The sequence below is a fragment of the Leptonychotes weddellii genome, chromosome 11 (genome assembly GCF_054177405.1).
Source record: "Leptonychotes weddellii isolate Sample4059 chromosome 11, ASM5417740v2, whole genome shotgun sequence".
NCBI classification, from domain to species: Eukaryota; Metazoa; Chordata; class Mammalia; order Carnivora; family Phocidae; genus Leptonychotes; species Leptonychotes weddellii.
In genome coordinates this window covers 44,987,692-45,014,481 of record NC_138379.1, presented here as the reverse complement: position 1 = coordinate 45,014,481, position 26,790 = coordinate 44,987,692, and the positions used below count along the sequence as shown (strand labels likewise).

Genomic DNA, 26,790 nt, shown 5'->3' with positions numbered 1-26,790 from the left:
CTCTCCTCGCCAGCTTTTTTCCCATACTGGCCCCTTTCCCCCTGAGCCCACAAAGAACTGGACTCGGGCAGCAACAGACACTGGAGATTGGATGTAATTGCATCTCAAGATAGGCATAAGCAGAGCTCAGACTGGGGCCCCGTGATGGTACAGTGACAGGGATGGTTGGGTCACTCACAGCACCCTCACCCTATTTCTGGCTCTCATTCTTCCGGACTCTGGAACAACATTGTCTCCGCAGTAAAGGGCATCATAGTGGATTTGGTTCATAGTGTGCAGCTGCATTCAAGAACGGGGGAGTTAGGGTAGAGGGATACGGGGAAAAGGCACAGAGGAAAAGATACGGTTTGAACAACTAGGGCTCCTATGCCTGCCTCAGCTTCTCCACAGCAGCATCCACATCACCCCCAGTGGCTATAAGGGCCTGGAGATTGGCTTCGGGATTCAGAAAGCCCATCGCCCGCAGTTGCTCTAGCTGCACCCGGAAGTGAGTCTCGGGCTGCGGCTGCTGGGGATTGGCCCCAGCTAGAGCTTGCAACATCTGGAGGAAAGGGGTAGAATGGAGGTCCAGATCCACAGAGCCCTGTGCTGGGGGAACCTCAGGACCTGGGGCTACAGGGGGATCCTCAGGCATAAGGGCGCCCTCTCTAGGCTCTGTTCCGCCTGCCATACTTCCCAGCCCTGCTAGGCAAGGCATGAACCAGAGGAGGAGGCGAGGGGCTTCAGTAGCCAGGATCTGCAGACCCTGCTCAATCTGTAGCAGGGCGTGCATGGCGCGAGGGTTTGCCACGGCTGCCTGAAGGTGCAGAAGTAGTGGCAGTTGCCGGCGCATCTCATCCTGCAGCTGTGGGACCTGGCTCATGCTGGTAGGCCTCAGGGATCTTGGATAAGCTGGTGGAGGCAGCCAAGCATGCTCAGGCATTCCAGGGGTAGCCGCCATGGGGGAAGGTGGTGAAGGAACGAATGGCGCCCTGTTGGCAGAACGCCCCAGCCCTAAGACAAGGTCAGGCATGTTGGTGCTGTGGCCGGTGGAGCCGTTCCCTGCACCACCTTGGCCTCCATCTTGTCCAGTACTGCTGTCTGGGGGGTATCTCAGGAATGATGGGCGAGAGGACTTTCCCTTGATGGCTACTGACTCTCTGGGAAGAGGCTGGCCGGCCTCACATTCCTGGGAGGAGGAGGAAGTTGGGGGGATTCGATTTCCTGGTGGTGGTGGTGGTTCTTGGCTCGGATTGCGGGTGGATACAGTGCCTTGCAGATAGGTTCCCAGGGACTGGGGGGTCTCATGTAATTGCTGAAGATAGTCATAGAGCCCTATAGTACCCAGAATGTTGGGAACCCTATTTCTAGTTTCAGATACATCCTGGTCTCCAGGACGCCTGCCTCGCCTGCCACCTGAGCTTCCATATGTGGAAGCCCAGGGGTTGGGGAGAGGGTCACAGTTCTCCGTCCTCGAAGGCCGGCTGCTGCTGGTGGCATTAGCGGTAGTGGAAGTAGCAAAGGGATTGCCACCAAACTGCTCCTGTACCGCATTAAGCATCGGGTCCATAATATCTGTGTACATGGTACGGAGCACATTGTAGCCACCAGGGATGCTCTCTAGGTTGCTGAGTGCCCGGTCCTGGCTACGCATCATCTCTTGCATCATGGCTGGGTTGCGCAGGAACTCCAGCGTCTGCCTCATGATTTCAGGGTTGTTGAGAATATGCCCAATCTCGGGGTTGTGCTGGATCAGCTGCTGCATATGGGGGTTGTTGAGAACCAGCTGGCGCATCAGGCCTGTGTTGGACAGCAGACCCTGGATGAAAGGGTCATCAATGATCTGAGCCACAAACTCAGGCACAGAGACATGCTGCCACATCAGTGAGCTTGGCTGGTCAGAGAAACCACCAGAGGTCAGGCCTAGCCCGTTGAGGCCTGTGAGAACACCTAAACTAAAGGTGGGTGGCCCATCTGCCGGGCAAATGGAGCTAGGTTGAGAGAATGATCCAGGGCTGGGGGCTGGGGCAGGGACTGAAGCAGCCGGACACTCAGTGTCCATGGTGCAGCGTTGCATCTTGATGACCAGGTGGACAGTGAGGCCATCTCGCACTCCACACTGTGCCAGTGAGTCACGGTCCTTGAGGATTTTGCCAGCAAAGATTAAGACCAGCTGATCAGGGTGGGCCTTAAAGCGCTGGGATATCTCTCCCTTCAGCTGCTGGATGGTGCAAGTGTCTGTAACTGAGAAATCCTCCTTGTCCTTGGGCGTCTTCACTGTCACCTTGATGAGGTGGGGATCCTGGATCGGTGCTGGGCTGCCCTGTGGCAGGGCCTCTCCGCTTTTGGCCATGGTGAGCAGCAGGAGGCCCAGGTCTGTGGGGACACAGCTGGGGGATGGGGATGGGGATGGGGTACCAAGATCATCCTTTTGGGCAGTGGCAAAAGTAAGAAAGGTAAGCAGGAAGAGGGCCTGGGGTCTCAGAGCGGGGCCATAGGGAGTCTGCATGGAAGGGGCAATGAGGTCCTCGGGATAGGATGCTTGTGGAGGATTATGGGTCTGAGAGGTGTCAGGTCGGGAGAGGAAGACTGGATGCCCTGAGAAAGAGGTCTATGGTTGATGAGTGAAGGGCAAAGGCAGGAAGAAGGATTTGGGTCAGGGCATACATACCAGTCAGCTGTGGCCCCGTCCTTCCTCTTATACAGGGCTCCAAACCGCCCTCATCTTGCTAACAGCCACCCCTGAAGCCTTCTGGGCCGGAACCCACTCCATCAGGTCACCTCTGTGACCTCAGCACTGACATCACAGCCTCACACAATGGATTCTTGAGACCTCTCCAAGGTGCTCTGTATCCCCAGGAATGCAACTGCCCCCCCTTACCTCTTCTATTTCCTTTACCTTGATGCCTTCTTCATAGTGAGGAACCTGGGCTGACCCTTCCATCACAGGTCAAGAGCCCTACTTCCACACATCTGTATGTGGTGTGTGCAGACAGCCTTGGATTGCAAAATTAGGAAAGCCTTAGCCTTAGCCCCCTATGTCCCTGTGAAGACCCAAATTCAACTGCACCCTGAATTGTTCTTCTTCCTGGCATTCTATGTTTGTCTTCTTTTTGATTCAACATTAGACATGAATTTTTTATATATCTTCAGCATATTGACTTTCTGATGGGCAAGATCTAGCATATGAGAGAAGGGCCAGAAATGACACGAAGTTTTTAGTTTACTTTTTAAAAAGATTATTGTTATTCCCCAGAAGAACCCAAAGAATGGACTGGCTATTTACTGAGATTTAAAAAAAAAAAAAAAAAGACCAGGGAATAAATTTTTTTTAAGATTTTATTTATTTATTCATGAAAGACAGAAAAAGAGAGAGGGAGGCAGAGGGAGAAGCAGGACCCTGGGATCATGACCTGAGCCAAAAGCAGACACTCAACTGACTGAGCCACCCAGGTGCCCCAGGGAATAAAGTTGTTAAACAGAAAACCCAGAGTTCAGAATTACATACATTTGAAATGTTTATTTTATACCCAAATGGACATGAAGGGAGGGAATTCACTATTGTGAGCCTGCAGTTCATCAGTATTGGCAGAGTATTTAGAATCATAAGATTAGTGAGTATAGTAACAGGATAAAAGTAAAAAGACCAAGGCATGGGCACTACATATTTACAAGTCTGGAATATTAGATGTGTTCCACAAAGGAAATTGAGAAGAAATAAAACACTAAGTCAGAAAAAGGAGAGAGCGGGGGAACAAAGCAAATGAAGAAGAGTTTCGGAAAGGAGAGAGTAACTGATGGTGTTGGATAATGCTGGTAGGTCAGGAAGATAAAGGCTGAGAACTGACCACTGGGTTTGACAAGAGAATGGGGGACCATGATGAACCTAGACTTGGAAGAGTGGAGGGGGCAGAAATCTGGCTGGAGTGGGTTTAAAAGCAAGTGGGTTGGAAATGAAGTGGATTCAATAAGAGTATTTTACCTAAGAGAAAGGTTATGATGGCTGTGTGGAAATGTGGGGATAGAAACGTTTTTGTTATGTTTTTTCTTAAGTTGAGAATATTACATCATGCTTCTATTCTGATGGGAACAACACAATGAGGAGGGACAAATGATGCAGATGGGAGAGAAAATAATTGCAAGACTAAGCTATTGAGTAGATGAATTGGAGAGATTGGGATCAGTGCCCAAGCAGAGAGCTTGATTTTGGTCCACAGACAATTTATTCATAACAGGATGGAGCACAGAGTGTATGGGTTGTCATTGGACAGCCAGATTTCAGTTATGGCAAAAAGGTGGGGATCATTTAGAGGAAAGGTTATAGATAGAGTAAGGATTTGCTGTTGCTAAATTATGAGTTCTAAATGGTAGGTGGAAAGGTTCAGAGAATTGATGACCAGTGGAAAATTGGGTCACATGAGGGATTTTCAGAACATATTGGGATAAGAATCAGAAAGGTGACACAATAGAGCTTGGGCTTTTCAGATAACATGAGACAAACAGGGTATAAAGCTTAATTAGATTAATTGATTGGATAAGGGTGCCTAGGTGGCTCAGTCAGTTAAGCATCTGACCCTTGGTTTTGGTTCAGGTCATGATCTCAGGGTCCTGGGGATGAGCCCCACTTTGAGCCCCGAGTGGAGTACCACACTGGGCTCCACGCTCAGTGAGGAGTCTGCTTGGGATTCTCTCTCTCCCTCTCCTTCTGCCCCTCCTCCTGCTCAAACTCTCTAAATAAATAAATAAATAAATAAATAAATAAATAAATAAATAAATAAAATCTTTAAAAAAAGATGAATTGATTGGGTGGAGGCATCTTAATAGGAATGTAGAAAATCCATTTTAGCTATAATTCTTTCTTGAGACCTATCCTTTTACTAGTTTGAGTGGGGGAGTGGGAGTCTGGCAGCAGATCTGCAGGAGCACTTGTTTTGTGGGCTCTCCTTCAGTCTTGCTGATGGCAGTGTCAGGGCTAGAGGAGGGGTAGTCTGTGAGGAGCACACAGGATTCCTGTGGGTACCCTTTGCAGACCAGAATCTGAATCTGCATCACCACCTCCACTGCTCCAGACACCACCATCTCCCACCTGCTCCATTGCAAGAGCTACCTCATTAGTGTGTCTGCTTACACTTCTACCTCTAGCACAGTCTTTCCCCACTTGGCAACCAGATCCATGCACTGAAACACCTGCATTGTTTGCTCAAAATCCAGCAGGGATTTTCCACTGCATTCATAGTAAAATCCAGAGTCCTCACCAGACCCTACAAAGTTCTTCCTGATGTCCTGTTTTTCCTTCCATTGTTTAGTTCAATCCACTCCAGCTACAACATCTCCTTGTTATTCTTCAAACACATCAAGAATATTCCCACCTCACACTTTTACTCCTAGGTAAACTTCTCTGCCTGGAAAATACTTCTCCCAAAGGAGTGCATGTTCAGTTCTCCCAATTTCTTCTGATTTCTGATCAATTATTGCCTTTCAGGAGAGGCCTTCCTGGATTACCCTGTATGTAGAAGACCTTATCCTGCTTCATTTTTCCTCATAGCACTTATTCATAGGTTAAGTAGAATACAGTCTTATCCCCACAAAAGTAAACTCTTAAATAAAGGAACTTTATTTGGTCACTGCTGTTCATTCAATGCCTAAAGCAATATTTGACTTATGAAATTATTTGACTTATTTGACTTTATATGGTCACTGATATTTCTTCAATGCCTAAAACAATATTTGACCTATGTAATTGTTTACATACCAATTGGCTGGGATACTCCTGGGGAGGCAGGAAGAGGAAGAGATGGGGCCTTGACTAACTACAGAGAACACAAGCTACGGACATTTGATATGCCGAAGGACTTGTATTCTTGGAAGGTGCCATGCCCCCAGACGCCTGAGTTTTGGTGACAGGAATATGCAGTCAGGGTAAGCAACTGTATCTCTCTGTGCTAAAGAGGGAATAGTAACAGTCCAGCAAAGTCCTATGATTGTAACAATGGCAATTAGTAAGAGATCCCTAAAGAGGATAAATACCTACCTAGACCTGGCTGAAATGTGGACTTTTCCTACTCTGGCCCACCAGGCCATTCTTCTTCCACTTTCAAACTTGAACAATTTGGACTTGGAAAATTAAGGAAGTTTTTATGACTACATATATGTGTCTATCTATAGTAATTTTCCCTTTTGTATGGGTATGTTATGACTGTCTTCCCCTACACATGGGTGTGTGTATGTGTCTTTAGGTATTTGTGTGTTGCTGTGCATGCCCTTGGCTGAGTGTGCAATGTGTTGAATGTATATGCCTGTATACATGAATCTTTGGCTATGTGACCTTGTGTATGTGTGCAAAGCATATACATGTCCCTGGGTGTGTGAGCATGGTATGACATCTGAGTTTGTGGTTCTATGTACGCAACGATGATTCTCAAAAATAAAAAACTATGATTCTCTATCTCTGTGTTAATACATGCATGTGGCATGTGTGTGCACTCATGTATGTACTGTAGGTGAGACAGGGATATCACATCAAACACAGATAGTTCCCTTTTTTGCAAAAGAAACAAAGCCAAACCTCAGATGGGGGCATGTGGGAGTAGCCATTTTATTGACAGATCTTCTACCCATGGCCAATGGTCTATTATTCAGTGGAGAAAGCATTGCTTGGTTTCTCCTGTTCCAGGACTTCTCCTGGATGGAAGCATCAGAAGAGGTGGAAGAGGCAGATGATGTGGTCAAATGGGTCAGTAGCAGGTAACAAGCAGGTAATAAGTAGGCATGGTGGTTAGAATCCTTGGGATCTCTTGAGTTTGCAAATAGCAGCACTGGTGTCCCCCTCAGTAGCAATGAGTGCCTGCAGATTGGCATGAGGGTTCCCAAATCCCATGGCCTGGAGAAATTCCATCTGCTGACTGAAACGAATCTCAGGGGCTTGTGGAAGGTGGGAAGGGTCTCCAGCTAAGGACTGTAGCCTCTGCTGGACTGTTCCAGATTTGTGGCAGCATTCAGGATGTTTGTGTTCAACAATATCTGGCACATCCCAGGCCCAGGGCACTGTGTCAGGGTAGCTGCAGCTGGGTGCAGGAAGCCAACCCAGGCCCCACAGGTAAGGTGCAACCCAGGGTAGAAGAACAGGAGCCTCTGTGGCCAACAGCTGCAGACCCTGCTCAATCTGCAATATTGCTTGTGATGCTTTAGGGTTGGCTAGGGATATAAGCATGTCGGAAAGCTGTGTCTGCTGCAGGAATGTGGACAGCTGCTGCCTACACTGTGCACTCAGCTGGGGCATACTTATGAACAACATCATCTGGGCTGCCAAGTACGGGTTATTCAAAAGCAACTGCATCATGCTTCCTGTGATCTGGGAGCTGGTCTGCTCATCAGAAGGCTGGAGGTCATCCTCTAATTTCTGGTCAGAGCTATATAGAGAGATGGTGGCATCTTTGTCTTCTGCCTGGGGCTGCTGGGTGAGCTCTATGCTAGGTAAGGTTGGTACCGCAGCCAGCTGCTGAATGGGACAGGTATGACTCCGGCTCTTGGTGGAGATAGTGGTAGCATAGGCACCGGGAGTATGGTTCACCCTGTTGGGGGTAACATTGGCTGAGGTGATAGAGGATAAACCACAAGAACTAGTATAGATGACTCGGGTTGTAGGGAGCTGTGGGAGCTGGTCCCGTCGTTCCTGGGGTGGTGTTGGAGATGGAGGTGAGGATTGAACTTGTTCCAAAACTTGTCCTTCCAGGAGAGCTGTGAAAGGGTTGCCCCCAAAGGGATCTTGTGAGCTGTTGAGCATTTGGTCATTGTAATCAACATAACTCTGACCCAGGACATTGTCCCCACCTGGCATTGTCTCTAAGCCTGAGTGTGACTGTGGGTTCAGTGGATGCTCAAGATTCTGTTCAGGTTGCTGGATCTGCATTAGCTCTTGAATAATGGCAAGGTTTCTGGCCAGCTCCAGAGTCTGCCATAGGATCTCAGAATTGTCAAGGATGTGGGAGACTTCTGGGTTCTGCTGCATTAGTTGTTGTATGTCTGGGTGTTCTGAGATGAACTGTCTCATGAGGTCTGTGTTAGACAGAAGCTGCTGGATACTAGGATTCTGTAGCATCTGTGCTATATACTCTAGACTACCCACTTCCAGATCCTGGGTATGCATTTTGGATGCATCAGGCTCCACAAGAAGGGCTGATTCTACTGGGGTGTGACTCACACCAGCAGGTTGGTATACCCCATTGCTGTTACCTTCGGTGTTTCTGTCCCAGTGGCAGGGCTCTTTGGTCAGCAGTTTCCGGGAGGAATGGGCTAGGGATCTGGAGCTGCATTTGGACTTGATGACCAAGTGAATGGTATGACCATCTAGGATGCCCCTTTGGCTCAGTGTGTCATGATCTTTGAGAAGGCGGCCCATGAAGACAAGCACGAGTTGGTCCATCTGGCACTTAAAGTGAGCAGATAGCTTCTCCTTGAACTGCCTCACTGAGGTGTCATCAGCTATCATAAAATCTTCCTGCTTGCCTGCTGTCTTCACTATCACTCGGGTGACACTTGAAGAGATGTTCTTGTCTTCAGGCAAACCTGAAGGACGCCCACTCTGAGCCATCCTGGGTTTTCGAGAGATGACATGCGGCATGGACCTCAGTGGGAGGGCAGATGTTGAGCTGGGAGGGCAGATGTTGAGCAGGTGGAAGCCGGGGCAGAAGGGTGAGGGCAGACAAATATTTCTGCTGGCCTTTGTCTCAGGTGTCGTGTTCTTAGACCAAAGGCTAGTTTCCCTGGTGCCCAGAAAGGGATGAGTGACCAGCTGGGGTCAGGTATTTTGCGATGTTATACCCCCCACCCCAGTTCTCCAGATGTGGCCCAGCTGAAGCCTGTCGTGGCTACTGATTCATACTTGGTACTAGGTGGGCTAAGTAAAGATGACTCCACCCAGGGCTGTCCCTCCCTTCTGCCCCACCCACCAATACCATAACCTCTTCAAAAAAGGGATATTGTGATGTCAACTCTAGTCTCACAGTCTCTGCCAGGACCAGCTAGGGAAGGGAGACATATTTGTATAAGTGTATGTGTGGGGGTGGGGGTAGGGGTGGGGTCACCAGATCTCCATAATAAAATAAAATAAGGTCATTTTCCAGAAAATAGAAGACAAAGTTCTCAGGATGGAACTATTAAAAAAAAAAGGGGGGGGGGTTGGTGCCTGGGTGGCTCAGTCAGTTCAACCTCTGCCTTTGGCTCAGGTCATGATCTCAGGGTCCTGGGATTGAGCCCCTGCTCAGAGGGGAGTCTGCTTCTCCCTCTCCCTCTGCCTGCTGCTCCCCCTGCTTCTACTCTCCTGCTCTTTCTCTGTCAAACAAATTAAAAAATTTTTAAAAATCTTAAAAAACAAAAAGACCAGATTGTTTACGTGAGATGTGTGCTTGTCTGTGGTGCTGTGTGTGTGTCCCTGTTGGGATTGCAGGCTTGTTATATTGAAAGTCGAGTTTGCTGAAGCCATAGATAAAACTGCATATCTGTAAGAACGGAATCTCTCCTGTAAGAAGGATCTTATTACTTTTGTTAGAGATCTCAAAAAAATGAGGCCTTACAAAGGAAAAGGGAGCAAGGACAAAGTTCACAAGTGGAAAGGGAGGTCATGGTTTTCTTTGGCTCTAGGTTTAGTGATACTGGACTTAACTGAGAGTGCTCCCATGTGGAGATTGATTTCCTCGATCCTAAAAGCAGGAGCAAGGCTAGCTGGGGAGGCTCCCTGAGGGGCATTTCAAATTAAAGGTGAGTGAGCCCTTCCTCGCAAAATATTTTTTATTCAGCTATCACTTGGTCTTTTCTACATGTCATTTTAGCAGAACCTTTAGAAAGATTTGATTCAGTCTCTTAGCCCAGTCTTCAGTGCCCACCTTTGTGTCATAGCATTAGTGGGAGAAAAGTCTGTAGATCAAGAGGTGATGGTGGAGGTGATTCGTAGTGAAATTCCTAACAGGATGGGTTTAGGCAACTAAAACAGATTCTCAGTTCCATGCAGTTTTGATCTATATTTGGGCAGCAGATAATTTTCCCTTAGTGGATATGTTAAAATGTGCATTTGTGTTTACGTAGATGGAAATATTGTACAAATGAATAAGAACCCATATGTCTGGTTGGATGTATATTTGTGAATGTTTGTATATGTGGAAGTATAAGCATGAGACAGTGCGCCTGAAGTATTCTGGTATCCTCTGTGTGACTGTGAAGACTTTGGGATCTGAAATTTTGAACATTCCATCCGACCCCATGGGAGGGAGCTGAACCACTCAGATAGATAAGTAACAGAGGTGGAGTGTCTGGGCCTCTATATTCTCAGTGTGTTGAAGATGAGCAAAGATATTACAGACAGTTGGCCAGGGTACTTCCTGTGTCACACCAAAGGATTCTTTATTGAGAATGTCTAGACCACCAGCTCAGTCCACGTCAGACCCTCCTCATGCTCAGCCATTAGCTGCTTACTTCCTAGAATGGGACTCAGGCCTAAGTCCTTCCCTCAACTGCACTCAAAGTGAGATTGATTCAGGACAGGGAAACATTGATTTTCACACCAAGACACTGCTCTTTACTCCCCAGGTACCCTGAAGGAGGCTGAGGATAAGAAAGGGGGCTTCTATATCCCATTCTAATGACCAGTTGCCCTGGTCTCTGCACTGGGAGCAGAGGCTCTCAACATAAGGCTTACCATCTTAAACCTAGTTCATGGAATTTTATATTTGTCAAAGCTGGATTCCTGGTTTTCGAAACACAGAATAGATTTGTTTTAAAAATTAGAATGCTGTGCCTATAATTCTAGGATTGCTAGTAAAGAGGTGTTTGTTAGTGTTAGTGTTTGTTTCCCAGTCAAACCACAATCAAATCCAGGTAGGCCATTATTAAAAAGAACTTTGATGTAAGGATTGAGTTATCAGTTCTACAGAATTATCAATTCTACAGAATTATCAATGATAAAGATATAATCAACATTTCTCAATCAGTAGGAGTGATGGCCATTGTGGGGGACGATTCATCTGGAGTTATGAGAAGGGGGACATGATTCTCCCAATGCTCTGCCCCAGGGGTCTCAGGGCCTAGATTTCTCAGGTGTGACAGGATGTGGTCAGGAAGAAGCCAAGAGAGCTTTCAAGCTGGTGGTTTTGATTGTTTCTGCTTCCGCACCAGGAAGCTGAGGTCATAATTGATCAGGTAGCCATCATTGTAGACATAGAGCTTGTGATCCAAGGGGGAGTAATTGATGCCATGTAGCGTTTCCAGCATCTTATCCAGCGGGATGCTGAGATGGCGCTCCCGCCCAGTGGTGGTATCAAAAGCATAGAAGATCTCTTCTTGGCGGGTGCTCAGTGGGCGTAAGGCATAGAGCACTCCACAGGCCATGAAGGCTCCTGACATGGCTGGCTTGTACCGGCTGGTGCGCCAGGTTTTCTCCACTGCTAAGGTGCTGGTATTGAGACGACTCACAACCAAGTTTCCCTTGCTCTCCTCAGTGGCATAGAGCACCCACAGCCCCTTCTCATCACCAGCAAAATCTATGTCTTTCCAGGACACACCAGCATAGGAGAAGCGGTTGTTGTAGGTCGCACTGGGCAATGGGCGTCGTAGCACCAGGGTGTTGGAGGAGAGATTCACCTTGGCAATGTCACGTGTGCCATAGTAATTGAAGTACATGAAGTTCTCGTACACGGTATTACCGCTGCCATCACCGTAGCCCATTGTCCTCTCCACATAGTTCTTCATCAGTACCAGGTCATCATAGGACTTGTACAGCCGGTAGTAGTCAAAGTACCTAGGCGAAGCCCCACACCAGAATCATCAGGGTACACAGTGCTAATAAAAATGAGCAGGCTAGTGTTCTAATTAATAGCGGGAGCTTTGGAATCAAACAGAACTGATTTGTAATCTCTCTTCTTTTACTTACAATGTACTGGGACAAAAAACAACTGTAAAAAAAATCAGTAACAGCAATAACATTGACATCAAACTCAACAATGCCTCATGGACACTGTGAGTGCATTATCTCATTTAATTATAGCAACAGCACCAGAACTTAGGTTGTATTCCCACAGACTAGGAGACTGGTTCTCAGAAAGAATAAGTAATTTGCTCAAAGTCACTCACTCAGCTCATAACTAAAATCTGTAAAAAGAATAACAAAAGAATCTATCTCACTGATATCAGGACTGACCTAAATAATGCTAATAAACCAATTAGTAGAATATTTCTCTCCAAGTAAGCAATCATCAGGGGATAGCTATTATTCTTTTCTTCTTTATGGAGACTCTTCTATACCTAGACTCCACGCATTCCACCTGCCCCTGAGACATTGGTGTCCCAGAGTGGGACACAGTTCGGAGGTGGATTTGGGGAGACCTATGCTCATGAGATCACTTTGGAAAGTTCTTTAAATTATCCCTGAATTCTGAGTGTTGTCACTGCTTGACATTGGTAAGTACTGCCTTGCCCACAGAGATTTTGAGACGATTAAAAAGGCAAAGTCATGTTAATATGCTTCACCTGCTACAAAGCACCTGTAGGAATTGGGAGCAATGTTATTAGTAACACTATCTGAGACGATCTTCCACTGAAGCCCTTCAGTGATAGGTTCAAGCCATGTTCATCCTACCCTCCTGTAATCTCCTACTCAGTTAGATCTTTCTCATAGTCCTATATAGACTGACTTTAAACCCCCTGCCTGTGCGTTGCACCTAGCTGCCTAGCCAGGCTGCCAGATTATTGAAGGGCTCATTCATCTACTCATGGATTCAGTTAGCAATCTTATCATCTAAAAAAACATCCACTAGCACCCATTATACTGGTCACACTTTTCTACGGAATCTCACATGATATTCTCATAATTTAACTATCCTCACTTTCCAAATGGCTAGAATGGGTCTGAGACATTAATGCATTTTCCAAGCTCACTCTAAGTACTGAGATTCAAACTCAGCTTTGTTTGAGTCCATGGCATAAGTATGGTCAAGTTCATCCTTTAAACTGTCCTCAGAAGAAGCTAGGATTTTGAGGGCCAGGTGGAGAAGAGTTTGCTCTTGAAATAAGATCAGGCTATAGATAGAACCAGTTTGGATTATGATCGGATTGGAAATTTCGGACAGTGGGTTTGTGAAGGAGCTCAGGGCCATCTGAGTCCTCCTTAATCCAGAGAGGAGTTCTAGGAGGTGGCCTGTCAGGCCTAGGCTAAGTTTGTCCAGGGGCATACCTAAAATGGAGAGAGGAAGCTCTGCTGGGGCTACAAATAAACCCATTAGGGTAGGGTAGGGAACATTTGGAATGAACCTGGTTGCAAAAGAGAAACCATCCTGAACTCACCTGCCATTTTTACCCAGAGGAGCTACCCAGTAGAGGGAAGAGTCTAGATCAGGTGCTGAGTCTCGACCCCAGACACCTGCCATATGGGAGTAGCCTCTCCAATTGAGTTGTACCACAAGGGGTCGGCTGACTTTCTGGAGGCCTCCGTGGGCACAAGAACCTACAGAAGAGAGCAGGCAAGGTAGAAACTAGGAGTGAAGCACACAACCCACAGGGAGAGGACAATGAAAGTGTAATAGCCATGTGTGCATTTCAGCATGTGTCTGTCTGCCTGAGGGCATGCAGAGCTATATAAGCAGGTGTGACTTTGCACAAATAGAGGATAGTGCACATGTCTGATTATAGGTGTGTTTATATATATCTGTGCATAATAGTATGCTGAATGTGAGAGTGTACCTATCTCAGTCTGCAGCCCTTAGTGATGCAGCATGCAAGGAAGCAAAAGACCTTTGCTGCCCAACCCTCAGTACCCCATAACCAACCCCCTATTCCCAAATCTGGTCTTTGGGGAGATGAGATCTTAATAAATTCAGTCTGAGGCCTCACCAGGGGGCAGGGGTGGACCAGAGGCCTCTTGCCACTTCTCCCTCTCACAATCGCTGAGCCGGCCCTCAAGAACATCCACCTCCTGGCGGTAAGCACGGAGGCTGCGCTGGTCAGAGTCAGCCAGAAGCTTGAGTGTGAGGCTGGCATTAGCCACCTATGGAAACGAGATGCCAAGGATATGGGTCATGGACTGTTCCTATGAACTGAAGTGAGGCTCCCATATTGCCCAGCTCAGTGACTTTTTTCCCCAGAAATAAGTGATTTTGGAAATCATCAAATTTATGAGATTAAATAAGACAGGAGACTATGGAGGGGAGAGGGATTCTCCAATCTATCCCCATGTACCTGGCTCTGGAGTTGAGAGAGGAGGTCCTCAGTCTCACTACATCCTTCCTTGGCCATAAGCTGGGTCACCAACTCCCGTGCTCCCTCTAGCTCCAGGCGCAGCAAGTTGTATGTTGGGGCCTCCTAGGAGGAAGCAAGAGCAATGGGATTCCTGGGCTTCAGGGCACGGTTCATTTCCAGGACCTGGTTATCCTGACCTTCAATGGTGTGAGCGTACTCACTGACCTGGGTGCGGGGGAATGGACAAACAGGACCCCTAAACCTCAACACCTGTGACTCTTTCTCCCATTCACATGCCCCCCAGTGCCACACAGCCAACAAAATACTCTCAGATCTGTCACTTTCATTTGTTCCATTAACAGCCATTGAGGTGAGCATTAGTGTTATCTCCATCTCACAGCTTAGGACATTCGTGTCCTTCTTTTCACTTCAGGAAAAATCACTATTTCCCCCATATGCCCAGTTTCTCTTCCCCTTTCCTGGTTACAGACACACTTTCAGGAGTGTCTTGGTGAGTAAATGAATGGACAGACTCCTAGCTTCCAGGCCCTCTACCATCAGCCTTCCCCAGGGCTCTACGAGTACCCATTCCAAAAAGCTACTGCCCACATCACAGGGTGGATGTCACATTTCCATTCACTCAGCCTTACTTACAACGTTGATTGCAAACTCACCAGCCTGGCCCACAAGACTCTCCAGATATTGACCCTATTTTAACTCAACTCCAACTCTTTTCCGTCTCCTTTGCACTGGCCATCCCACTTTCCTCTTCCTTTGCTAAAACCTCTTCCCATCTCCCACTGCACCTATACCCATGAATTGTCCTCTTAATGGAGGAAGCACATCCTACACAAGCCTCTCTGTACTGTGACTGCCACTGAGAATCCCAAGAATGACACCTAATTTTTCCTTCATACTCAGGATTCATCTCAAAGATGAGGGCTATGCTTCCTTCAGCAATTTCTCTACCACCCTGGCTCATCCTCATGCTGGATCCAGGAGAGAATGTGCTCCTATAACTGCCAGCCCCAGCCCATAGCTCCAGTGCTTACCCTGGATAGCTCCTGATCATACTTGTCCATGAGCACCTGGGTTATACTCTGTAGCTGTTCCAGCTGATTCATGGGCATGAGGTTGTTGGGCAGGTGAACTACACAATGGCACAGGCCATCCTCATCCACAGAACCTGGCACCCTTTTCACCAGCTGCAAAGGCAAGGCCATGGGCACATTAAGTGTGATGAAACATGGGTCCTAATGTGCTGTTTAGGAACATGAAGCAGAAGAGCTGACCCTACTCTGGAGTGTCTGAGAAGAGCTCTCTTGGCACAGGAGGTTGTCCATGACTGACTCTTCTGCCATGAGTTGGAGTGACCCTTCCCTTGACTTCCCAGAACATCCCACGGCCCCCTTCCAGCTCCTAGAGGTGGGGCCTTCCTCACCTACCTCATACACTGGCTGGTTCTGGTCACAGTTCACAGAACTGGGAGTAGACTCTTCCTTGAGGCTCTGTGGAAAAGAGGAAAGCTGATCTGAAAAGAAGTCTTAAGGGACCAGTTTAAGGGATACAGTACCTCTACCCTGGAGATTGAATAGATTCCCACAAGTTCATTTTGTTGTGAAGACAGCAGGAACAGAGTGTTCCAAATTGTCAAAGAAGGGAGATGAATATGAACAACACCGTGAGGCACTGGACTCTGGACTGATATTTAGCGCTCACAAGAACATGACAACATATGACTTGAATTCTTCATTTTAAGTTGAAAACTGGAGGTTCTGAGAGTTAAATAAATAAATAAATAAAACAGCTGGGGTTTCCTTATAGATTCTTAAAGAATCAAGATGTGTGGCTCCTGTCCTGTGAATCGTCCCACACTAGTTTTTCTGGCCCTGGGAGTTAATTAGGTTATGTCTTCAGTCTGCAACTTCAGCCCAGTGGTTTAGCTTTTGGGGATGTTGAAGCAAAGGATACATGCCTACAACAGCCCAGGCTGGCCTGCCTCAGCTCCAGCATCCTTCACTAGGAAAAGGGTGGCAGATTTCTTCAGAAAGTGAGGCCTCATAGAAGAGCAGGGTGGACAGCCCTGAAATCCTCCTCTCTCATCTTCATCCTTGTTTTCCCTCTCTCACCCTAAGCCTACCCAAGCCCAGCAACAATCAGAGCAGACTGGGCATCCTATCCCCCTTCCAGACATCCCTAGGTCTCTCCACTTTCACTCTCTCTCAGAACCTGGGACTTCTTGAAACAGGTCAGAGGGATGAGGGAAGCTAGGCCGAAGCCCACCTGTTTGAGATCCCTGTACCTGAGGCTGTACCTGAGGCTGTCCAGGAAGCACCAGGAGCAGCAGCAGTAAGGGTATCCAGAGGGCCAGGGCAGGCTGCATCTTGCTCCTGCTACAGGAGGGGAGCAAGACCTTTGAGTTCCCCTAAGCTTTTATCTCTGGTCCCAGTGAATGGTCTCAGCAGGAGGGATATAGATTTCAACATCTGAAAGGACTGAGCATGTGAGAGGGGTTGGAAAGGGACAGGGTGGGGCATGGGAAAAAGAGGACTGTGACATACTTGTGCTTCCAGAGATGGGGTAGAAGGGACTTTTTTACACAGACAGAGTCTCTCTCAGCTATGTGCCCTCCCCACACCTAGAAGTCTGTCCTCTTCGCTGTTCTAAGCACTCTATAAACATTTCCATCCCACACCACTATTCAAATGAATCTGCTAATTGGAGATCCATATGCCTACAGCCTCCACTGCCTGTCCTTCAAGAAAGCCCCTTCCCAATATCTTCTTGTCAAGTCTCTAGTCCTCTGGCCTCTCACCTGATGTATCCTAAGAAAAGAAAAAGTTGCTTCCTGAGTCAAAGCTCAGTGTTCCTAGTGCCGGCCACTCAAACTTGAGTAAGCCACTCACCTACTCTCCCAAAAAGCCTATTCCTCCAATTTATCTAGTATTTTGTCCCAGCTGCCCATGGCTTTGACATCCCTCCCTCCAGCTCTATTCATCATACTTCAAAGTACCTTGGTCATGAAAATTAATTCCTTCTTTGACCAGTGTAGACACTCATCCCCTGACCCAGCTTTGTGGCTCTTTTTCGGATAAGTTCTAATCACCCAGAGAACACAGCAGACCATCAAGGTTGGGCAGGAGTGAAAGGGACTGGGGCCAGGTGCCACTATGGCAGTGTAGGTGAAAATGGTGGAGGTGAACAAACTTTCCTTACCTGCGTTTAGGTGGATAAGGAACAGCCTACCAAAAGGATGTAAGCCAAAATGTGCTTTCCATGCTCTGCCTGAAGACCACAGTTATGTCCATGAACTTCATGAGATATTGCATTTGGTATTTTAAGCTGTTCCAGGGAGTGAGGAACTTGGGACAGGTGAGCAGAGAATAGGGTGTCCCAGGGTGGCGGAGGGGTGGTGGGTAGGGGTCTATCAAGCATCCTATGCTCTGTGTCTGCTCCAGGCATCTCCACAGCACGGCCTCCTGGGCCTTCTCTCACACCCCCACATTTTGATTCCTGCAGAGAAGAATCAGGTAATAAACCAGGATAGACTTCCCCAAATTAGTCTCATTGGTTTAGAAACCAGAACTTCCTTCTGAAGAATATGGCTTTGCCAAGTCATGAGGTCTGGTCTTGCCTCTCTCACTGTGGGGGCCCTTGAGCTCCTCTGAACCCTGAGAACATCCTTTCAGGATTAACAAGACAGACCCAGCCTTTCCTAGGAAAGAAAGATGTTGATTCAGTTAGGCCTGGGAATGTCTCTCCCAAAAACCACAGGGCAAACATAACCTGTACCGGACAGGGGCCCCATGAGAAAGTCCTGAACTCAGGGTGGGGGCCCTACCAGCATACTTCCTTATGGCAAAATTCCAGGGAAACTGCTCCATATGGTCCATGTCGACAGTCCACACCTTTGCTCCTTCTACTTCCTCTCATAGGCTAAGAGAAGGGGAGGAAGACAAGGCTGAGAACCTTCTCCAAACCTCCAACTTCGGACTCTGCTCTGTGCTTAGCTATAGACAAGGGGCTGCTTCTCATCTTCCACTGACCACTCTGCTCTCCACCTGGACTCTCGTCTCATCTCCAGACCTCACACAGCCCAGTGTCGTCTCTGAATCAGGGGTTCACAAGGGACATGCTGAGGGAGGTGGCAGTAGGATCTCTGCTCCCCCTGAGCTCTCAGGCAGGAGACTGTCTCTGAACCATGGCCTGGGGCCCTGTAGCTCTCCTACCTGCCCATGCATGCAAAGCCATCCCATTGTCTGTGCCCCTTTCTGTGATCAGGAAACCAATGCACAGAAAGGCTAGGGTCACACACAGCTGGGACGAAGAACAACATCTCCTGCATCCCAGTCCAAGACTGTTTCCTCTCCTGGAAGACTTGCCTTGTTTCTCACTCAAGGGCAATTTTCTTCTGGGCAGGAGAAGCTACTCCGCCACTCACACAGATTCGGCAGCTCATCTGACCTGGGCTTCCACTCCCACTCTGAGGGGGTCCTCCTTCTGACTCCATTTACACATGCACACCTTCTTCCTGGCATGATCACTGGGGCCCAGGGGACGCAGAGACCTGCATGAACCAGCCACAGGCTGAGACACACCTCCGTCCATCTGCTGCCTCGTCCCCCTGGGTTCCAAGCCAGAGCCCGTGTCCTCCCTCTTCCTGCCCTCTTGATCCTTCTCAGAGTGTCTCCTTCTCCTCAGAGTGGCTCACAGATTGTTTCTTACCTAAGGGGCTTGAGGGACAAATATTCTCTCCAGGGAAGAGCAGAACAAGGAACATTAAATGCAGCTGGAAGCAGGACCACAGAAAGAAGGCAGAGTGGAAGAGTCAAGAACTGAGCTCCGGCAATAAGTGTTCAGTCCCAGCTCTGTAATATGATTTGGTGGGAATCGATTAAGCACTTTGACCCTTGGTTTAATCGGAATTCGTGATCCCCATGCAGACTGCGGAGGAGGTGGGAGTGAGAGGGACGCCAGTCCATTTTTCTTGTTCCCATGTACTCCCACTTCAACACAATAGTTAGGATCTAGAGTGGACTCCGAGGCCACATTATCTAGGTTCAGATCCTCGTTCTGTCACATACCAGCTGTGGGACTTTGCACAAGATACTCAACTCCTCTATGCCTTTATTTCCTTTACCTAAACGGAGGTAAGAATAAATGTACCTACTTTACAGCAATCTTGTAAGGATAAGTAAAATATATAAACACCTCTGGGACTTTTGGGAAGATGGCAGAGTAGAAGGATCCTCAGCTCACCTCATGCCATGGAGATGCCTCGATAACAATCACATCAGCGGAATCAACCCAGAGAATGACCTGAAGATCAATAGAACAGACTCTCCATGGAGAGGAGGCCACATCAAAAACAGTTTTGGCTAAAGTATATGAATTGAATTATGAAATGCTTTTTTCCACCAAAAAAAAAAAACAATAAAAAATGAATAAAGCAATGTTGCTTGAAACAGTGAATACCCAATGCATATTATATAAAATTGCAATTATGACTTTCAATGCTTGTATTATTCCTTGAGCCCATTCCTAATGAGTTCCTTTCCACCTAGTTCTCAATTTCCTAACCTGATCAACCAAACTTTAATTCATATTAAAAAACAAAAAAGATGAGATGGGATCTGAACAAAAGAATATTGAAAGCACAGTGGTCCCGAACATGGAAAAAAAACCAATGGCTAAAATTCAGGCTGAAACTATCAGATTAAAACTGATTAGACCAAAGAAGGAACTTCCCTCGACAATGGAGCCAAGAAAAGGGGGTTGAAAACAAGATTGCTTCCAAATAAAATTGAGAATGTGGGGTGTTGTCTTTAATCCCTGGTCCTGGACCCAACCTTCACCTTCCACATTTTTCTGACCAGCAACAGTGACAAACGAGTAGTGACACCTCACCCTATTTCTCAAACTTACCTGGCACGCTGGCCTTCACCTATGCTCTCCTTGGCTCCCCAAAGTTGTTCTCTGAAAAAGGGTGTGAACAACACATTTCCACCAGGACAAAGAGGCTACCTAGACCATCCCATGGGGATTGGCACTTCTAACAGGACCTTCAGTGCTTGGCTCACTATGGGATAAATCCAGGTAGGGCATAGGGAAGAGAGCTTTTCAGGAGTCCCCACACACTGTCTAGGGTGTGACTGATCTTGGCTGAGGAATTCCTGCTGCGTATGGTTCAGGAGCTCTCACCTCTCTGCTGGCGAGGTGGGATTAAAGATTAGGAAGGGGCGTCCAGCCTCCATCTACTCAGGGCTTCTCCACTCCCTGCTGCTCCAGCTTGTCCATTCAGTAGTCAGTGCACCGGGAGACCTGGAGACTCTAAAGGTACTCCTGGGGTAAGCCTGGGGGAGAGCAGGTGTGGGTGGGAAGGATTTATGGGTCTCTTCTCTGGCCATCAGGGACATGGACCCTGCATCCCTGCTGGGATTGAGAACCTGCGAGTCACAGCTGTGCACTGTTAATGAGGGATTAGCATAGATCTGCAGTCATCTCTGCTGACTCTCCTGGTCCCCCCAGGTTTCCGTGCCTGATGCACTCAGATCCCGGGAAAGGAAGACACTGAGCAGGGAGTCTCTGCAGAACCCCTGGTTGGGGCACAGCACACTCAGATGGAGACGTGCTTCACGCTCCACAAATAACAAACCCAACCGCCCCCTAGACATGGACAGTCCTCATTACTTAGCATTGTTCCTGCCCCTTAGCCCAATATATACACAAAGCAGCATGGTGGGAAGAGCCTGGGCTGTTGAATCGGGCAAACATGGGGTTGAATAGGATCCACTACTACACAGACTGGAGCAAGTGTCTTATTCTTCTGACCCAGTTTTTTTCCTTTGTACAATGATGATTCAAGGACCTTCTCCAAGAGGTGGTGTGAAGACTAGAGCAGCAAGCCTGGAGCACCAGCAGGGTGCCTGAGCTTGGGAGAGCTAACACAACATTACTCAAGGTTGTGTGGCTTGCAGAGTCAGCTTGAGGACAAACTCTGGCTCTCTGAGATGCCTGCTGGACCCATGTGGGGTAGCTGGTGGACCTTCGTAGTAGACATTTAGTTTCACAACTCTCCCCTCTCTCGAAAATGCCTTCCGTTCCATGTAGAGGAGTATAAGAGGACATGATCACAACATATTTCACAGTATGTCCTCCGTGGTTTATATTTGTTTTTAGACCTCGTTTTAATGAATTGTTTTGTGTTTATACTGTCACAGGACAAACTTAATAGGTTCCCAAGAAACAACAAAAAAATCTTTATAATATTGTTACCCTGTGTTTTAATATTCTAGAATAGTCCAATAACCTCTTCTCATGTCCAGCCTTTCGCTTGTGGAATATGTGTGGATACATCGGAACTGAAGTGTGTGGGAGCAGTTGTTGAGATATGACCCAGAGAGAGAAACAGCAAGTCCACTCTGCAAACATGACCATTTATTCCTAAGAGCTCTAAGTGAGGAATCCACCCTGCACTGCTATTTGTGGGAGTCCATGCCTAGGCAGGCTGCCCATTTTACAATGACCACATCACATCACATGTACAAGGGAGTAGTTAGGAATACAGAAGCCAACTCACAGAACAAATAAAGCTGGCAAAATATTTTTATTTCACTATGTAATACAAATTCTCTACAGTAAACGCCACTCAGCACACTTTTAAGAAACAGTATGTGTATTTCTGCAAGTCTTTAATTTGTTTCCTCTGCTTAATCCAGTAATACTTATTATAATGTATTTTATGCCTTTGAATACAATCATAGATATGAGATTGTGTATTCCATGGTTATTTAAAATTTTATTTTTCTAGGAATTTATTTTATTCTAAAAATACCTTAATATATAGTTTTTGGAAATTAATAAAAAAAAAAAACTTGTCCTTGCTCAATGATAGTTTGAGAAGAGCTTTTCTAGAGGCGTCCCTCTACATATGTCCCTATACAAGTATAACTACCTTGGTGATTCAGTGGTTTTCTTCAGCTGAAGAATGAACTACAGTGATCGTTTGGTGGCTCTTGACCCACTCTTGGATGTGTCTTTCCAAGTTTACACTTGGAAATAAAATAGTAAGAAGGCAACATGAATACACACTCATATCACATTCTTGAATTTGACACTACTGGAAATAATGCTCATATTTGTATATCAATTTGTCTGACTCTTATACCTATCCTCAATTATTTTCTAAGAAGAAGTAAAGAATGTGTGATAAATTATTAACTTCCAAATGCCAACAATAGCATCAAGCTATGAGATAGTTTACAAGCCTCATCTATTGATATTCCAACCAGCTTCCTAAATCCACCAAAGACAATTTATGAGTCCCCCTATTTCTCACTGCCCAGCCCCTACAACTTCCCTGGGCAATGCCATCATCACTACAGATGATTCCTCCATCAACCTACAGATCAAACTTAACAGATTTTTTAAACACATGATTTCTTGCTTAGGCTCAGGCAATCCCCTCTGGCTGGCAGGTCTTGCTCCCCTTATTCTTGAGGCTCAGTGGTTTTGTGTTCTTCTAGACCATCACAGAAACAAACTTTGCCAGAAAGCTTTCCTTGCCTCTGAGGAATGGTTGGGTATGCTTCCTTTGTGCTTCCCTAACATCCTATGCTACTCATTACAATGCATAAGATTAGCCGACCAAAGTACCTATATAGGTGATATATTCCTTTTGCCAACCTATAAGCTTTCCGATTGTAAGCAACATGGGTAGTATTTGCTACATATCAGTACTGCCAATTTCTATGTGTTTTGTTTCCTATAACCTGTACTTTGTGAATGTTACTGAACTGAAATTATGACCTATAAATACATTTATTTTAAAACATAGGTTCAAAATGACAGGTGCAAGGCATAAAATCTCCAACTGCCTTCTCTTTTCTAAGAGAGACACTGTAAATCCATTCCATTACTCATTTTTATAAAGCCTACGTTATTCTGCTGAACACAATAACTACATCTACTTGCAATTGGCTAAAACAAATGTGCACGATCAGGTCTAGGACAATGCAAATGTCTGGCTAACGTGGGGGTAAACAGGATGATGGAGTGAGTAGCACTAAAATCTAAGAGAGCAAATGGAAACACAAACACCTAAACAATGTGGAAATTCTGGAAGAGAGGGTTTACAGACACATTCATGGATCCCTACCATTTGTAGGATACAGCTCTAAACTCTGAGGATGGAAAGGTAAAACCCTTCAATTTCCCTAATGGAATTGTTTTAATATCTCATAACTAATATAAAGGATGAGGAATTTGCAAAAATAAAAATATATAGGATAAGACAATTTATATGTGACAAAGTTAGTGCTGATATTTATATAACTATTCTCTTTTAAATCCAACCAGAACATGGAATGTAATCCATGGTCTGACACTGGAACAGAGTGTTTGCAGCCAGTCTCATCACAAAGAGCCATTGGCATCTGGGGGCAGTAGATTTGACCTTGAGGGAAGAGAAACACCAGGCTTAAACTGTTTTCAACTTCCATAAACACTGAAGTGGAGGGGGATTTTATTTTATTGTATTTTCCTTTTAATTATTTAAAATCAGTTTAGTTAACATATACTGTATTATTAGTTTAGGGGTAGAATCTAGTGATTCATCATTTGCATATAACCCCCAGTGCTCATTACATCAAGTGCCCTCCTTCATGTCCATCACTCAGTTAACCCATCCCACCTCTCCAGCAACCCTGTTTCCTAAAGTTCCTCCTCTCTTATGGTTTGATCCCTCTCTATTTTCATCTTATTTTATTTTTCCTTCCCTTACTCTATGTCCATCTCTTTTGTTTCTTAAATTCCACATATGAGTGAAATCATATGATATTTGTCTTTCTCTCACTGACTTATTTCACTTAGCATAATACCCTCCTATGGAGGAGGGATTTTAAATGACAATGATCAGCTCAGAGTTAAGCATGTTAATGAGATTCCCCTCTCAGATGAGAATGGAAGTGGTAAGTAGTAGAATATTAACCTAACAGCTAACATTAGATTAGTATTTTACAATCTGCAAAGCACATGAATTACATTATTTGTTTAATCCTAATACTGGCCTTATTAGGTAGGAATGCAGACAGTAGGATTTATCAGGAAGATTGCATATGAACTCAAGGATATAGAGTTACCAGCAAAGAGGTCGTAAGTCACAGAAATAAATGAACATCCTTGGAGAGGAATGGTAAAAATATATTAACAGATAACTGGGCCAGAGATAGAGGGTGGGAGAAGGTAAGGGACACAGTGCAGGAGACAATCCCTGCCTGTGTTGCTTGTTCTAGGTCATTAAGCTTTCATGGGAGCCATCCCTGCATGTTGATGAATAACCATGGGTTTGAGCGCCTACCCGGATGAAATGAGTGTGTACTTATAAATTAGCTCAGAATCCATTTACTTAGATTCCTTCAGTAAATTTTTTAAAAATCAGCTCTTGGCTAATCCATGTTCTCAGCAGGATAGAAATAATCAGTAGAAAATAAGAGTACATCTCTTCTGATATTTGTAAGGCACATTTAGCAAGATGGTACATAGGACAGAACACTCATTTAGTAGGATGGACTTAATTTAAGACAATTGGACTTCACCAAAAGAAAAACAGGCTCTGATATTCCTACATATTTTTCCTTCCCTCTGGAGTTGCTTTCACAAGAGTGAAGTTATGTTGAGTAGGAAAATCTCTGAACTGGGGGTTGGCAGATTGTATTCTAGCTCCACATTTATAACTGCCTTGCTGTGTGCCTTGGAAAAATCACTCTGCAGGCTTCAGTCTCCTCCTCCTAGAATGAAGTTTGGTTGATTCCAGTCCCACAAGACCTGGCCATGCTCCTCCTCCCTCCTCTGCTATCCCCACCTCACTGTACTCCAGACACACTGACCTCTGCTCTTTCCACAGTCATGTCACACTGTTTCCAGCCCCAGGACCTTTGCCTGTGCTGTCCTCTCTGCCACTGTCCTCATCGCCCACTTGTAGTGCATCACTGTATTCACTTCATTTTTCTATCAGTTACATTACCCTTTGAAAGTAAAGAATTTGTTTTCTTGTTTCTTGTGAATCTCTCTCCTCAGAATATGAGCTCCATAGAAGCGGGACAGAGTCTCTTTGTATTATTAACCTTAATATTCTGAATACTTTGAACCTTATTGCAATACAGTGGATACTCAACCAACAATTCCAAATCAATGGATAATTGTCAACAAATGAAAGATTTCTAAATCTAGATTTCTAGAACTCTAGATCTTTCTTCAAATACAATATATAGTGTTGTCTCCAGTGAAATCTTTGTGCAATTAGATGCATCTTACCATGCATGCATTACTCTAGAGTTCCTCTGCTTATCCCCCCTGCACTACACTACTGTGTCTGGTATTTGGTTCTCTCTCCCAGTCCAGGAAATACTCCCTGTAGCTAAGGGCCCCATGGGCTCCCATCCAGTGGAGGTAAATGACCACTTTACTATCCCAGTGAATGGGCTCAAAATCTCCAACACCATCTCTGCAGCTCCTTTCCTCAATGTGTGTTGGAGTCTAGAAGCTATGCTCCTTCACCAGCACCAGCGTTCAGAATGCTGGCATTGAGAAACCTATGCTTCTCTCCTCCTCATTGCAACACTGCTGGTAGACCACGCTGCTCATAGTACTTCTACTGAAGGATGTCATGTATTGGGGGGCATTGAATGGAAACTGCTGACACATATCATGAATAATAATAAGTATTGAATATTATCATAAATTTTCTCAATCCATCTAAAAATCCCCCTAATAATGAATTATTCATTGATATTTTCACTTTTAGTCTCCCTTCTTCAGTGTTTCTGCCTTAACACATTTTTCTCTCATTGGCTGCAAATGTCAATTTGCAAATTTGTATTCCTTTGTCTATTTAAAGTAAGTCAACTCTCTGTTTTCACCTCTTCTTCTTCATTATATCCTATACAACGTCATGTTCCACACATAATCAGGTCATCAGGAATTTTTTATATAGAGAACCATCTCCTGCATATAGATCATGACATTTTCCTGGTATGCAAAAGCACCTGCAAACAATTCTCACTTTAAATAGAATCAGCTTTTTATTAGGGGTACCTGGGTGGCTTAGTTGGTTAGGTGCATGATTTTTTTTTTTAAGATTTTATTTATTTATTTGACAGAGAGAGAGATAGCGAGAGCAGGAACACAAGCAGGGGGAGTGGGAGAGGGAGAAGCAGGCTTCCCGCTGAGCAGGGAGCCTGATGCGGAACTCGATCCCAGGACCCTGGGATCACGACCTGAGCCGAAGGCAGCCACTCAACGACTGAGCCACCCAGGCGCCCCTAAGTGCGTGATTCTTGATTTTGACTCAGGCCATGATCTCAGAGTTGTGAGATTGAGCCCTGAGTCTGGCTCTGCACTAAGCATGGAGCCTGCTTAAGATTCTCTCTCTCTCCTTCCCTCTGTCTCCCCCCACACACACTTGTGCTCTCTAAATAAATAAATAAATAAATAAATAAATAAATAAATAAAATAGAATTAGGTTTTTTCTCTTTCTTGCTACATTAATATCACCTATAAAATGATGTTAACTTTCCAAAGCACATTGGAACA

General features: G+C 45.8%; 3 protein-coding genes across 3 annotated transcripts; all 3 read right to left on the bottom strand.

Annotated features, from left to right (window-relative positions):
* Positions 1-364: 364 nt before the first annotated feature.
* UBQLN3 (ubiquilin 3) lies at positions 365-2,332 on the bottom strand. The gene has a single exon (XM_006732715.2). The coding sequence runs from the start codon at positions 2,330-2,332 to the stop codon at positions 365-367; it is 1,968 nt and encodes a 655-aa protein (XP_006732778.1).
* A 4,422-nt stretch (positions 2,333-6,754) lies between these two features.
* UBQLNL (ubiquilin like) lies at positions 6,755-8,790 on the bottom strand. The gene has a single exon (XM_006732716.2). It carries the CDS (start codon positions 8,597-8,599, stop codon positions 6,755-6,757), a length of 1,845 nt encoding a protein of 614 aa, XP_006732779.1. The 5' UTR covers positions 8,600-8,790.
* Positions 8,791-11,106: 2,316 nt separating this feature from the next.
* On the bottom strand, positions 11,107-18,092 carry LOC102748241 (olfactomedin-4-like). The gene is made up of 9 exons (XM_031027482.1): positions 17,992-18,092; positions 16,502-16,592; positions 15,645-15,707; positions 15,252-15,404; positions 14,200-14,322; positions 13,855-14,008; positions 13,309-13,468; positions 12,904-13,044; positions 11,107-11,767 (listed from the first exon to the last, which is right to left on the bottom strand). The coding sequence occupies exons 1-9, from the start codon at positions 18,090-18,092 to the stop codon at positions 11,107-11,109; spliced, it is 1,647 nt and encodes a 548-aa protein (XP_030883342.1).
* Between the last annotated feature and the right edge of the window lie 8,698 nt (positions 18,093-26,790).